The following is a 15,315-nucleotide window of genomic DNA, read 5'->3' on the forward strand; positions in this document are numbered from 1 at the left end:
AGAATGTGTAATGCTTGACATGTGGTAAACTTTGTGGAAGGAAAAAGATTTTAAAGAATGAATGCACAAAAGCCAAGATGCACCATTCCCTGCAGTTTTGTGGTAAAAAATTAATGCACACAAGCCAAGACACACCATTCCCTGCATTTTTTATAAAGAACTAATGAACGCAAGCCAAAATACCCTATTCCCTGCATTGTTTTTTAAAGAATTAATGCACACAAGCCAAGATACACCATTCCCTGCATTTTAAAGAAAAAAATTACTCTTTCCCCAGTTTAATTTTATTTGCAGTTACAAAGACAAAAACCATTCTGACTATATATTCAAAATTTGTATAGTTTCTTTATTTTTATCCCCTATATTGATTAGCCAGTGTTATCGATTGACGTTTTAAATATATGCTTTAAACACATTTGTTCGGCACATTGTGATTGATCTTGACTTATATTGTTTATTTTCATTTATTAAAAAGATAGATATATTTTCTGTTCAAATATAATCATTTAAATCTTTCTTCCTCGTTGGTGTAATATTCTTGCTGTTGTGTAATTTCACCAAAGTTGAAGTTTTGTGAAACATTGCTTTTCGCAATTGACTACAAAATCACCTCATGTGAAGGTAGTTGTTGAGTTATGCCATATTGATGTTCCAAATTGATGTTTCTATTAGGCAGATTTTAACTAACAGCTTGAAGAGTGATGGAAACACAAGTAGAGATGGAAAAAAAGGGATTGTGGGTTCTGTACCGTCGGGTTGCTCATAAGCTGTTGAATAAGAAGTTTCCAGTTGTGAAGGTCGTAGTTCACTCTAAAGTAGCCCGTCTGATTGATGTTGCCCAGCAACCACGTCTCACCAATCATGTGACCCACTCTGTGCGTCTCTATAAATACATGAGCAAAAAAAGGACAAGGACATGAAACCAACATTTAATTTCAGCTCTGACAGCAGAATGTGGAGCTTATAAGCAGTAACACAGGCAGCTAAATGATGCGCACAGACAAATGTGAATCTCTTTAGATTATAGCAAGTATAAAACAAAAAAGAACATATAAATAAACTAAATAAAATACAAAATAGAGGGAAACTGAACTATGAACTATGATGCATGGATGATGAAACTACAGCAAATTAATTTAAACTAACATTTTAGAATAGGGACCAATTCTCACTATTAACTAGTGGATTATTACCAGCCTATTACTAAGACTGGCTTATTTTACATTAATCCTACCTAAGCCCAATTACTACTTTAATAACTATTAATAAGCAGCTAATTAGATGTTTGTTGAGCTAAACGTCATAGTCATTGGTTTATTAATATCATGGATTGTACCTTGAAATAAAGTGTGACCTTAATTTAATTAATAATTAATTCAATACATAATTAACTGCCTCAATTGTTTGGCAATCATTAAACAAAACTTCTTTAAAAACATGAGAACATTTTAGACTAGTGCTGTATTTAAATAAATACATTTTATTTTTTTAAGAAGCATTTGCAAATGTCATTTTTAATAAGCCTATTTTTAAATAGCAGCCAGTGGGTGAGTCAGCTTTTTAGAATATTTCCTCCAAATAAATAAAACAAATTCACAAATGCCATCAAAATGATGCCTAGATGCTTACACATGAAGATAAATGTTTTAAATGACAATAATTAAAGTTAAAAAGAAACAAAAAAGTTTATAAAAAACACAATTTACGTAAGTTGACCACTTTTTTAATGACATTAATAACTAAAATGGAGAACTGATATATCCAGCATGCATATCAATGTTGAAAAGTACTATTTATTATCATGAGAATAAACTCAAAACATCAGTTTTGTTATTCATGAAGATATTCATGTTGTTAATGAATAAAGTTATTCTGCAATTTTCATAAAGAGATGATGCGTTTAGCATTTGAGTTTTGTTATTCATGAAGATATTCATGTTGTTGATGAATGAAGTTATTCTACAATTTTCATAAAGAGATGATGCGTTTAGCATTTGAGTAATGTACAATATCAGTAATTTAACATGTTTGCAACATTTTGTTGCTGTAATGTTCCAGCCAGACCTTGTGCTTTTTCGTGGAAAATAAATGCACTGGTTAAATGCTTTCCAGCTTTTGCACTGGATGGATCCCGAGCGCATCCGAGCAGATTGCAAGAGTCAGGCAGTGAGTTAATGCATATAAATGGGGTCTCTGCATTCCAGACTCTGTTTCCTCTAAGAGTCATTGTCTCTGCTTCACTCTGTGTTGTCTGCATTGTAGCCCTGATGAGCCTCTTTTTCAGGAAAGGTGAGCAGAAAATGGAGGCTGTTAAATGCTCTTATAATCAGTGGACTCTCAGCTCTGAGATGCTCGCAGAACAAATTCAATTCCTGCTCTTGGAATTTGACTCACTGTGGCTCCATCCGAATAAAATCCACCTCATTCTCTCAAAGGAGAGGAAAGAAATTGCATATAATGATGGTGAATGTGGAGCTGCTGAAGAAAGGACATTTACATAAATGCACTCATGGGAGTAAATTATTCTAATTTAATGAGGAAATCCGATTAATAATGTAATTAATGTTTTAATGTGTCATTCACAGTTAAGTAGACAGAGATTTCTAATGTCAATGACTAATGTCAAACACATTTTTTAAGCGAAATCTAAACAATTCTTTAATAAAAATATATGCATATACAATGATTTAAATGTACTTGCATCTATGACAAGCGTGTTTTTAACAACTGCTTCTTAATTAAAATTCATTTCACAAGTTAGGGTGATGCGTCTGTCCTGAGATTATAATGAATGGAATTATAATGAAATTATTAATCATTAAAACAATGATTTTCTGGAAAAAAGGAACCTTATCAAATAGTTTGGCAATTCTTTTATTATTATATCACATATGTATGTATCTATCTTTTATTCATACTTCTTCATTAATTCATGACATCTTGATCAATCAACAAAAATTATGATTATAACTTGTGTACCAATAATCTCTTTAAATACTGTATCAACTAACCTGACTTTTTAAGACAAGGTATATGCAGTTCATAACAAATCACCACGCTGTGTAAAAATCCTCAAAGCAATCAATTAATAAATAATGAGTCTTGCAAAATATATTTTAACAAAAATTCTTACATGCCTGTCTTGAATAGTCGACTCTGATTGGTCATTGCAAGGTATGCTTTTCCCAGATAACCACCACTAAATAACACAGGCTCATCTGGGAACTTCAACTTCATTGAACAGCCCTCCGCTCACATCCATATACTTCAATCAACATTCATACGTATCTCTTGGTCTCTCATGGTGATGTTATTAACTGTTTTTGCACCAACTTGTGAATGAATAATAATATGTGGAATAATATAATAATAATATGTTAGCAAATGCTCCATTCAGTTCCATTTTGTTTATGTCAGCTTTTAGTTAAATTAAAGATTTAATAAAGTATTATTTTTATGTTTTGTGGCAAGTAGTTGTGTAATAACTAAAGTCTCTGTTCTGCTCCGTCAGGCTTTATTCTGTGATAACAACCTTATTGATGTACTTTATGCCTAACATTTTTAATGAAAGCAACAAAACATAAAATAACTTAACAAAAATATAAACGCTACACTTGTGCCAATAGTTCATGAGCTTTTTCATGAGCTGAATTTACAAATGGTCTATTTCTCTCAAATACTGTTCACATATTTTTCTAAACCTGTTTGCCGAGATAATGTATCCATCTCCCAGATGTGGTATATCAAGATGCTGATTAGAATAAATGCTGAGTGAATAAATACTGTACAATACAGCAATAAATACTGTAACATTGGGAGAGATAATTAGCATTTTCCACAATAAAATTTCATTAGCTGAGATATTTTTAGTAAAATTCCGTGCCTGGTAAGGAATGATGTGGATCCATCACTTAATGGCATTTTATTCATACTCTTGAAAATATGATAATGAATGTCTTTTTGAATGTGAGTTTTTTCATGAGCTGAAATCACAAAAGGCATATTTCTCTCAAATATTGTTCTCACCTTTTTCTAAACCTGTTTGCTGAGATAATCCATCCACCTCCCATATGTGGTATATCAAGACAGCATGATTATTGCACATGTGTGGCTCAGGATAGCTACAACAAAAAGCCACTCTAAAACGTACAGTCAATAAATACTGTACAATACAGCAATAAATACTGTAACATTGGGAGAGCTAATGCAATACTTAGGCCCCGTATACACTAATACGTTTTAGTTTGAAAATGAATTAGTTTTGCTATGGCTACGCCATCCGTCCATACTACGCCAGAGTTTTCGAGCGCCGAAAACAGAGATATTTTTAAAACACTGACTAGGCCGTTTTCATTTGAAAATGCTGCTCCGTGTCAATGTGGATAGGGGAAAACGGAGACATCTGAAAATGGAGGCGTAGCTGCAGACATTCACCCATCTGTTTGGGGCTTTTTCCTCAATATTAAGTAGCCAAAGTTCAGTCCTGCATCCTCTCCTTGTAAGACATCACAAGTTTAATCTGGAAAACAAACTCCCGAGGACATCTCGGATAAATCTTCAAAGGGATTAGGGTACTTTATAACCTCATTCACATCACCCTGGCTACGTTATTTCACTTTCTTAGCAATAAAATGAAAACATAATATATGGAACTTTCTATTCTAATTTTTAAATTAGCAACTTAACAGACACCAAAATTGTTGAGGCGTCGTGTAGCTACATATTTATATGATCGGCATTTTCACTGTATGCATATTTATAACAAAACGCAGCCTATAACATTACTGCCTCCTTTTATTCTCATTGAAAATACAAAACATACCCTGTCTCTTTTGCTTTTAATAATCAATAATGGCCATTATAAAAGTATAACACACAATAAGTTTATACATTATAGCGAATAAGTGCAAGCAATCAGTCAAATGTGCAGAATCAGTGTACGTGGTAACAAGTAATAGATTCAAAAAGTTGGGAAATATGTCACTGGATAGAGAACAAGATGAATTAAATATCCCATTTAAAAAATATAGTGAGATTACATCCAGCCTTAAATCCTTGATGAACAGTCCGATGTGCACAATTCTCATCTGGGTAGACGTCCACATATGCTGCATCGCATGACAGTGTGTGTGTGTGCGTGTGTGGTCATGTAATGTGCATTTTCAGTGGTGTAGTGTGGAAGGAGAGTTGTTCAGAAACGCTAGATGAAACGTCAATGTGGACACGGATCGTTTTCATTCTAAAATGCTGTTTTAAAACTAAAACGTATTAGTGTAAACAGGGCCTTAATCTATAAACAAAGTAGTTAAATTACCATTTTACACAGTAAAAACATTCCAATAACTGAGATGTTTTTGGTAAGATTCAATGTCTGGTAAGAAATGATGTGTGCTCCATCATTTAATGGCATTTTTATTCATACTCTTGAAAATATGGTAATGAATCATAAAAAGGCCTATTTCTCTAAATACTGTTCACACTATTTTCTAAACCTGTTTGCCGAGATAATCTTTGCACCTCTCAAGGTATATCAAGACGCATGATTATTGCACAGGTGTGCCTTAGGTGGGCCACATTAATAGGCGACTCTTAAACATGCAGTTTTTTTAATCACTCAGTAATTTCAAACCCTAATGTATATTTGTGTGAATTCAAGATTTATAGAAAATATATTGTCTTATAAAATGTTATTAAATACAACCATAATGTGAGTTTCTGTGCTTACCACTCTTCATGATTCATACCTGACTTATTTGTGACCCAAATGATGGTCTCAGTTGATATGTGACTGGCGTTTCCCACTGCCAGCGTTAGCGGTATTTGCCACTGGAAGCTGAAATAAAACAAAGACAGAGATACTAGATGAAACACGTCTGTCTGATCTCAGGGGTTTAAATGTCACGTACTGTATGAAGCACATAATCTGACACATATGGACTCCCACCACTTAATGGGATTGTGGGATTTATTCATCCGATATCCTCAGTCTTGACACCGACGGGCAAAGTGACAAAATCAGAAACATCAGATGATTGTGAAGCTCAAAGAAAGCCCAGCAGTGTCAGAGCTCAAAGAAATCATATCTCATTCTTTCCCAGACTGCACTGCTTTGTCTCTCTCTGTGTCACACACACTAAGCCGCGTTTCACTCGTCACCCGATCGCTGTCATGTTCTGTGCCGCCGCCTCATTCTGACGTGGAATCATCTGTGTGTTTGTGCTTTCATGTGTTGGTGTGTGTGCATGAACATCTCCAGGTATGAGTGCACATCCTGTAAAAGCCTGTCTGACAGCTGTCACATTGGACGGCCAGCCCGCTTTCAGCCTGTCAAAACGGCAGACACACAGGTGGACAAGGCCTGCTTTCTGCCAGAATAAATCACCTCAGACCACAGCAGTAAATACTGTAAAACTGGGAAAGCTAATGTTATACTTAATCTATATACAAAGTAGTTAAATTTGCATTTTCCACAATAAAAACCTTCATTAGCTGAGATATTTTTGGTAAGATTCAGTGTCTGGTAAAATAATATAGTGTAATTCATCACTTAATAATATTTTTATTTATACTCTTGAAAAAATGGTAATGAGTGTGTTTTGAATTGCATTTTATTACTGGTATTGAAATGTGTAAAAACAACATCTTTTTCAGTTTGCCCTGGGTTAGCAAGTCAACAGCTACAGTATGTTAGCATATCACTTGCTTTCAGTCAGCAAGTTAACAGCTTATCCTGCTCTCTTAGCACAGTGCTAATTGCTTCAGAAAAAGCTCTATTCATTAGCTAGAACAAAACACATCATGATAATCCATCTTTCAACTTGAGGCAGTGTGCTAAAAACACTGAAAACACCTAAGCCATCCCTGCTACAAAAGCAAAAACAAAACAAACAGGCAATAGAATCCATCACAAAATATAATGGTTTTAATGGTTCTCTCTAAAAATGCTGGGTACCATATTATTAAGATTTGTCTTTATGTTCTTTTTCTAAAAGTTTAACAGAGTCCAGAGTTCTCAACTTTAGAGGTCACCTTTGTAAAGAGACTTACGAGAATAACTAAAAGGTCTTGGTCAGAAGACCTCAAAGACCGGACAGTGTGCATGTGCATACAAAAGATCTTGGAGCCTGACCATACAGAGCTCTATATGTAATAACTAAACCTTTAAAATGTACTCTAACTAATAGGAAGCCAATGAAGGATTTTAAACATATGTGCAATATCTTAGTATCGGTTAAAGATACTGCAGCTGCATTCTGCACACTTGAAATCCATAGATCATTTGTTCAAGCAAATGAACAGTGTACATTTCAACAGTCCAACTATGAAGAGATAAAAGCTTGAACAAGTCCTGAAATATGATTCAAAACACAGTAAAGAGACAATTAAAATGTACTGGTTTGTATTGTTTTGTGGTACTTGTATGTGCATCTCTTGTGATGATTTCTATAGATTTTTTGTTTTTAGCAAGGACCACAAAAAATTCATCAGTCTAGCATTGTGGCAGTGAACTTTACAAAGGCACGCACCACATTTCCTTCATAAAATGTCAAGATTTAGTCATCTGATATGAGAAGAGCAGCCTGGATTATTTCCTGGCGTCGCTCTCGGATGTGTGGATCATTAGGGATTTGTGTTAGAAAAATCACAGGAATGGACAAAATCCTTTTCAAGCTGCTGGTGACACCTCAAATCACTCATTAAGATTATATTCATCATATAATGTCTGTTAATTATGTCTGCATAAACCCATTTTGAATACAGAAAGCTGTTATAAAACAACGTTTTGAAGATAAACTTTTAATTTAAGCTGTAAACAGCAAACACAGGAGATACAAGAACTGAATGTTTCCATCACAAAGGAATCTATAGCTCAGTTGAAGAGACATCACGCATAAGATGAAGCAATATGAAGCCCTGCTGGGAAACAGTATTTAACCGCATATGTTTGTAAGGGGACTATAGAGAGAGATTGTGAAAGAGACGAGCGCTGATAACAACACTTCTGAATTCCAGTGATAATAGAAGCATCTGTGTGTGTTCAAATGAAATACATTTACATAAAACCGTGTTCATCAGTGGGATTGAGCAAAATAAGAAAGCAGAGGAAAATTAAAGTTCTCCACAGGCTGGTAATTTGGTGGCTCGTGTTTATGTTCATTTATGGAAGCGTCTGTTATCATCAGCGTTATTTACATCCCTCAGGGACTTCGTGTTTTGGCCCAGAGCTTTAGATAAAACACAAATGAAGGTTTGGTTCTCTGCAGCAGATGGATAAATGCGTGTCAGATGAGACATGTGGGCATCATATCATGTTTATGGAAAGATGCAACGTTTGTTATCTTCACTTGTAGATATTGTTCACCTGCTCTAGAACAGTATACAGTATATAAATACAAAGTAAAATGCCACAACAAAAAGCCATAATTTCCAAGGAGCCATGGTTTACAGTGATTCTATAACAGCTGAGGTGCATTGTTAGGCACAATGCATGGTTTCACAAAATTAAACAAAGCCAATAAAACTGTTTTTTGGCTCATTACTGATAGTGGAATGGTCAGGAAACAAATTACAGGCGTCTATTTGTTAACAACTTCAAACACGGTTCAACCGATCACAATGAAGGAACAGAAATATCCATTTTATAGCAGTGATTTTCCCAGGGTCAAGAAAAATTATGCAAAATGTGAAAGACAGATCAATAAGATTCCCGTTTTCTATCAATTAGTATTTTATATTTAGGACATTTTAAGAAGACATTAACTTAATTTGGTTCTCCTTTGATTACAAGCCAAAGAACGACTTAAATAGAGCCTCAAATAGCACAAACTTTGCTACAACAATGATCAAGTGCTGTACAGTTACTAAAGTGGCCAGACTGGTTGCAAGGGTGTTCATTTGATGTTTTTGGTGGGTGTTTTTCAAGCATTTAATCTAATATTAAAAATACAGTCAATTGACTATGTGCAAAGGGGTTTTTAATACTGAATAAGCCAGCTCAAATGCTTCCAATGAACAGTTATGTCATTATAAAATTGCCATATTTAAGATCTGCTTCATTTAAAATCAACTATCTTCATTGACTAATTGAGATACAATATAAAGTTGGTCACACACTGGACAAGAAGAGCTGCATTAAATTGCACTGTCCCACACCGTGTCTTTTAAATTTGGAAATATTTATCTGCTGCTCCTTATGGCTCTTAACTAATGTTATGCTAGAACAACTAAATTAACGCTTAAGTCGATTTACTGGCTATATTTAAATTAAATTACAAAATCCATGCTATAAAAAAGACTTTATGAAATTGAAAATAGTCACATCAACCGCTCACCGTTAGTTTATCCTTGGCTGAAAAACACTTGCCGTGCATATAGCCCATTTGCAATAATGACTGAGATGGTGCCTTGAAGTGCATATCAGCGCAGTAAAAGAGTAACAGCTGTGGTCTGGATGTGTCTACATTTAAAATTCACTGTGATTAAGCAGCATCCACTGTTTTTTTGCGTCTCTCTCTTTGCTCATGGGTTGTGAGCTCTCAGTCTCTCTGTGCGGCTGTGATAATATCTCAGACTCTCTTTAGGGAGCGCTGGCTTTTGCAGTCTATAATGAGTCACTGGGGGCTTTTGTGGCTCAACATGTGTGATTCTGCAGATCCTCCAACACTTTTATCCAATACCGACTGCACTGAAGAGAGGAAAAGATACAAGTGTCTTCATTCGAAACCTTCCCTGGATGTTGGTCGCAGTGTGGAGCTTGAGCGGTTGTGTTCATTTGTGTTGTGTAGACTCGTGTTAGAGTTTCAGTCAATCATCGTGAAACCACTGAGACATGAGAAACTGGACAAAAAAAGATCAGGATTTTCTGCTAGATGGATTTAGAAAGATTGGGATATGTTTGATATTGAGGATAACTACAGTATTTACCCTGTAGAGAGCAACTTGAAGCTAAACATTTATGAAACCAAATAGGCTGGTGGTGGATTTCTAGAAAATCAAAAATTCTCTTGAGTTGCAGAATGTGGAGATGCTGATATCTAGGAATTTGCAAACGCATTTACATTGGTGTTACAATTACAGTAAGTGATTAAGCTCTCTGAAAAGTAGGTATAAAATGGGATCTAATTTGATCACACATTTCATTAATAGAGTAAATGCAGATGTGTCGTCAGGCAGTCAAAAATTGTTAAAGACAACCTGCTTGCTTAAACCCTCAAATCAAGGCTTCATTATATATATATTTGAATTTAAATATTTTCAATATATTTTAAAGAGATTAGAGCCAAAGCCTATTCAGAAATCTTTGCTGTTAAATATGTAGGAAATTTTTGCAAAAGAAAACAAAAACATATATATAGGGATATACACACACAATTTATTTATTCTTTCACTTTTCATCTTAGTCCCCTTACTAATCAGGGGTTGCCACAGTGGAATGAACTGTCAACTTATCCAGCATATGTTTTACACAGTGGATGCCCTTCCAGCTGCAGCCCATCACTGGGAAACATCCATACACACTCATTCACACACATACACTACGGACAATTTAGCTTACCTAATTTACCTATACCACATGTCTTTGGACTTCCCCATGCGAACACGGGGAGAACATGCAAACTCCACAAAGAAATGCCAACTGACCCAGCCGAGGCTCGAACCAGCTACCTTCTTGCTGCGATCGTGCTACCCACTGTGCCGCTCTACACACAATATAAACCAATATGTATCTGGATGATAATACCTACAGCAAGACTGGTTACAGAGTGGTTTGACGAACATGAAAGAGAAGTTGAACATCTCCTACATGGCCTACACAGTCACCAGATCTATCTCACATCACGTAGTGACCTTGCCACTATCCTGCAAGAAGAATGGCTCAAAATCCCTCTACCCCCTGTGCAGGACTTCTATCTTTCATTCCCAAGACGAATTGATACTGTACTGGTCGCAAAAGAGGCCCTACACCATACTAATGAATTATACTTACTTAGTAACTTACTTACTTACTTCTTACTTACATACTTAATTTTGCTCATAAAACATGTACTTTTTATTCAGACAGAAGACATGTTATTTCTTTTTCAAAAAAAGTTTTTTTGTTTTTTTGTACTTTAGACTTTTTGCCCAAGTGTACTTTCTGGATAACATTACTTCTTTTTAGCGTACAAATAATTTTTTAATGAGCACTAAAGAAAATCAATCACTCGTTGCTTTAAACATTGCCGCTGTGTGCTTTGAAAGACACTCTAGATTTAATGTTTTTGTACTTGCACTTCATGTGCCCATCGGCATTCTAGCTGATTCGTGCTTAGTTAATATTTCACTGCATTTAGGATGAATATGTGTGTCTTGCACTGTTAACTGTCCAAACACATTCCAGTGATGTCACAAATGTATTACTCTGCAGTGGGTAGCTATTTGGTAAACATAAAAATGCTGTGCACTGAAAAATCTATAGAGCCATGGAAAAAGAAACAAGAGACCACTTGAAAATTCTCACTTTCTCTTGATTTTATTTAAAATATTAATGTGTTTTGCTCTATAAAGTAAAAATTTCTCAAAAACGTCTTTTAGAGATTTAAAAAAAATAATGACTGACAAATGTTTTAATTTTAAAAACAGGCTGATTTCATAACTTTTTTGAAGTTAAAATATTGGGCATTTCTAAAAAATGAACAAAAACATATCAGAAGACATGGCACCTTTTGTTATTTTATCAAAAAAATGCTCTAAATTTCAGTTTTATTTTAAATTGTACAGAATAAAACGCTATTTTATTTTGCAAACAACTATAACTCATGAATTCTGAGTTTTTTCAGATTTGCAATGATACAAAACGTCCATTTAAAGGTGCAGTATATGATTTTCGTGCTTATTATCTCTATTAACAACAAACAAAGGTGTATTTTGATGACATCATAACTGAGTGTGGAATCTACTTGTTGTCTACATTAAATTCAATGGGAGTCATGCAGAAATCATGTTTATGGATGAGCTTAAGTGTTAACATCAAAGTATCACCAGTTAAAACTGCTTATTTCTCTGGATTTGGAAATTCCTCAAAACATTTGTGATAATGTGAGTACTTAAGTCAGCAAAATATTTAACACTGTTGTAGTGGTTTTTGTATATTTTAATAAAAAAATGGATAAATTGTGCCTTTCAGCATCATTAAACCTGAGCAATAATACAGTATTTTTCACAGTAGCACTGGTCTTGACAGCTTTATTGCAAGTTGATGACTGATGATTTCTTTCATGAAGTGCATCAGATGGTCACCAGCTGAGCCTAAATGTGAATCCAGTTGTATCTCCAGCAACTTCACACAGACTTAGAGACACTGGCACATAATAAGGCTCACATCCATCTGAGAACTATAAAATAATTCTCAAAACGTCACATTACAGACGAGCCTCTCGGCCTGCGGTGATAAATTCACTTGTGGCATTGAGCACTAATAAGTTGTTTATATTCTCTATAATCTCACCTCAGCACAAAATCTGTGCTGTGAAAATTCGAGCAGAAGTCAGGTATGATACGAGTGTAAAGGTGTTAATGAAGAAACAGACGTTTTTACAATGGTGAAAAAAAGTGCGGGATCTGCTAATTATCTTGGACGTGCCAAATGGTTCATGATGACTTCAGATGAGGTGTTTTAAAGTACAGCATCACAATTTCAGGTAAAAGTGTCACTTTTCTCATACTTTCTAATGATTTATCACCAACTTAATTTAGAGTTGCTTTTTTAACAGACAGAAAAAAATCTGTCCCTGAACAATTGCAGGCTTAATAAGCTAAATGATAATTAACAATGTCGCAGAAAATTATTTTTAAATCATTGTTAAAACTGGCGACAACATCTGTGATACCTATGGGAAAGAATACAAGGTAAAACGAATCTCTAAGACACACCAAAAATTCACGGTCTTGGCCTCACATTTTACAAGAAAACAGCTGTCAGTGACGGTCAGGTTTTAACATAATTTTTTATACCTTTCACAGCCTTAACATGTGAATGACTGAACAGCGCAACAGCAAAAAATAGTATTTTATAATTGTAGAATATTTAACCAAATGGGTTTTTATTTATATAAAAACCAACAAGACAATGAGGACAATGCTGCAGTGAGCAAGAATCTCAATGACTACTCGAGCATGTATAATATGTGAACAGTCTAATAAAAATTATTAAAATGTTATTTCAAATTAATATTTAGCATTAATACTATTTACAATATACAAGACTGCTTTACCGGGGCAGCATGGTGGCGCAGTGGGTAGCACATTTCTTTGCGGGTGTTTTGTTTTTTCTGAACGCTACCTTAATGTAGCAAAAAGTTGCTCATTCTGAGGCCGGAACCGGCAGACGTGCAAAACTTTAATCATAAGGTAAACACAAAACAAAACTTTCCAATTGGAGCTCCTTCACGGGACTCGACACTTGTAAACACTCACTCCAACAGGTTGGCGTGGCTCTCTGTGGCCCTGCCCATCTTCGTCAGAGCTACTAAGCTGACAATTACAGGGTTTTCGCTATGCATTGTTGCGACGTGTGGCTACAATTTTTGAAAGGTGCGCATCAGCGTCGCCGCCAGCCATAGCAAGGGCTATCTGGACATAAATTAATTCCAGGAAAGTTGCAACACACAGTGGTTTATACTTTGCCACACAGGTATTTACTAGTTGCCATTGAAAAAACTGAATATACGGCATATGGTTTTGCCCCACTCACCCTGTTGGCACTTGAAAAAGTTTCCAATACTTTTTAAAAACTGAAGGGTGAGAAAGTTAATTACTTCGATAATTTAAAGCAGACCAAAGATGATATCAATACAGCTGAAGTTGTACTTTACTTAAAAGACAGCTTTAATGCAGGTTTAAAAGAGGAAGTCAATTAGCACATCAAGTGTGAGGCTCTTTGCTTGCTGGATTATGGAGCGGCTACAACAGAATATCAAAGTGCAGGAACAAGTCCAATGTGTCTAATAAATATAATTTTCTGCAGTTTTCTGTGTGGAGTTTGGACCTCTCCAGAAGCAGACCCTTTATGAACTTTAATAAGACAGCGGTGGACATGAAACACACAGAAGGAGTGTGAAATACATTCAAACTGACCTTCTCTGTTTTCCTTTAGTTGCTGCCAATGTTTCTGTCAGCACATTTTGCTAGGCTGGCTTAAAGCCTCAAGTGAGGTGTTACACTGCATTTACAAAGGTGCCAAATCCCCCTGCATTCTGGCAGGTTGTCTGGTACTCAGATGAAAACCCGCCTGAGGGGCAAAACAGGAAAGAGACGCCCCCTACTCACAACACAGCTTGGCTATTGATTCTTGGAGCCGCTGTGCCTCTGAACGCCTCTGCAGAAGAACCGCAGCTCTCAGAAAACACGTTTACGTAGGAGGAGACGCTTACAGGAAGGTGCCTTTGTCTGCGCTCAACAAATGAACTCAGGAAAGAGGTCGACTAACAGATTTGTACCTGTATGTTTCATATTTATCACAACAGATGACTCCATGTGAAGGGTTAGCCTAGCTGCACTAAAACATAACGTCTTGGACTATTTGCAGATAGTAAATCAAAGGCTTTTGTGAAGACTTTAATCTCACTAGAATTATCTTTTCTACTATTTCTAACAGATTTAAATTTTTACTACATTTAATGAAGTCACAATAAAGTTGTAAACAAAGTTTAGATATTATAAGCTCAAGAGGTTTTGCTAATGTCTTTCAATAAAAAAATTTTTGCACTGATTTTGTTCTCAATATGAGAAACTTTTCTTACTATCTCAATGACAAAACAGCTCAGCAACATTCACTCCGCACACTCAGACTGACAGTTCGGCATTAAAATTCAATTCTTAAGTCAATTCTTGCACCGCTAACAGTGTCTGATCCTAAACAAAAGGAAGAAACAAAAAAGAGGATCAGAGGCAGTATTGAATTATTCATCTCACCCTAATAAAGAATTAAACTAATCTATCCGCCAGTGACACACACAGTTTTCTGTGACGACGCAGACACTGCCAAACAGGATGTGGCAGTGACAGGTTAGCATGGGTCGCTAATATTAAATGAAATGCTCAGCTAATAGCAGCTTAATAGCTTGTGTGTGTGAACATGACATGAAATATGATTCATACAAACAGGGTTGTGTTACACTTTACAGTTCCTGGTGACAAAAACAATAAATAAAAAACTCAGCGTATAAGCTAGTCTTGCATAGCCAGACACCAGACTCAATGTTTAAGAAATTATGGCCACTTTAAAAGTTCAAGGACCAATCAATCAGGCCTTGTTTTGTTCTGCACGCTTAGGAA

General features: G+C 35.5%; 1 protein-coding gene across 1 annotated transcript in view; it reads right to left on the bottom strand.

The window, feature by feature from the left end:
- The window catches only part of trhde.1 (thyrotropin releasing hormone degrading enzyme, tandem duplicate 1), a 201,909-nt gene that overhangs the window by 66,563 nt on the left and 120,031 nt on the right, over positions 1-15,315 (bottom strand). The window contains exons 10-11 of the mRNA XM_056455543.1: positions 5,745-5,833; positions 750-883 (exon numbers count right to left, since the gene is read on the bottom strand). Of these exons, the coding sequence (XP_056311518.1) occupies positions 750-883; positions 5,745-5,833 (223 nt within the window). The remainder of the gene's footprint in view (positions 1-749; positions 884-5,744; positions 5,834-15,315) is intronic.

Source organism: Danio aesculapii, chromosome 4, assembly GCF_903798145.1.
Source record: "Danio aesculapii chromosome 4, fDanAes4.1, whole genome shotgun sequence".
Taxonomy (NCBI): domain Eukaryota; kingdom Metazoa; phylum Chordata; class Actinopteri; order Cypriniformes; family Danionidae; genus Danio; species Danio aesculapii.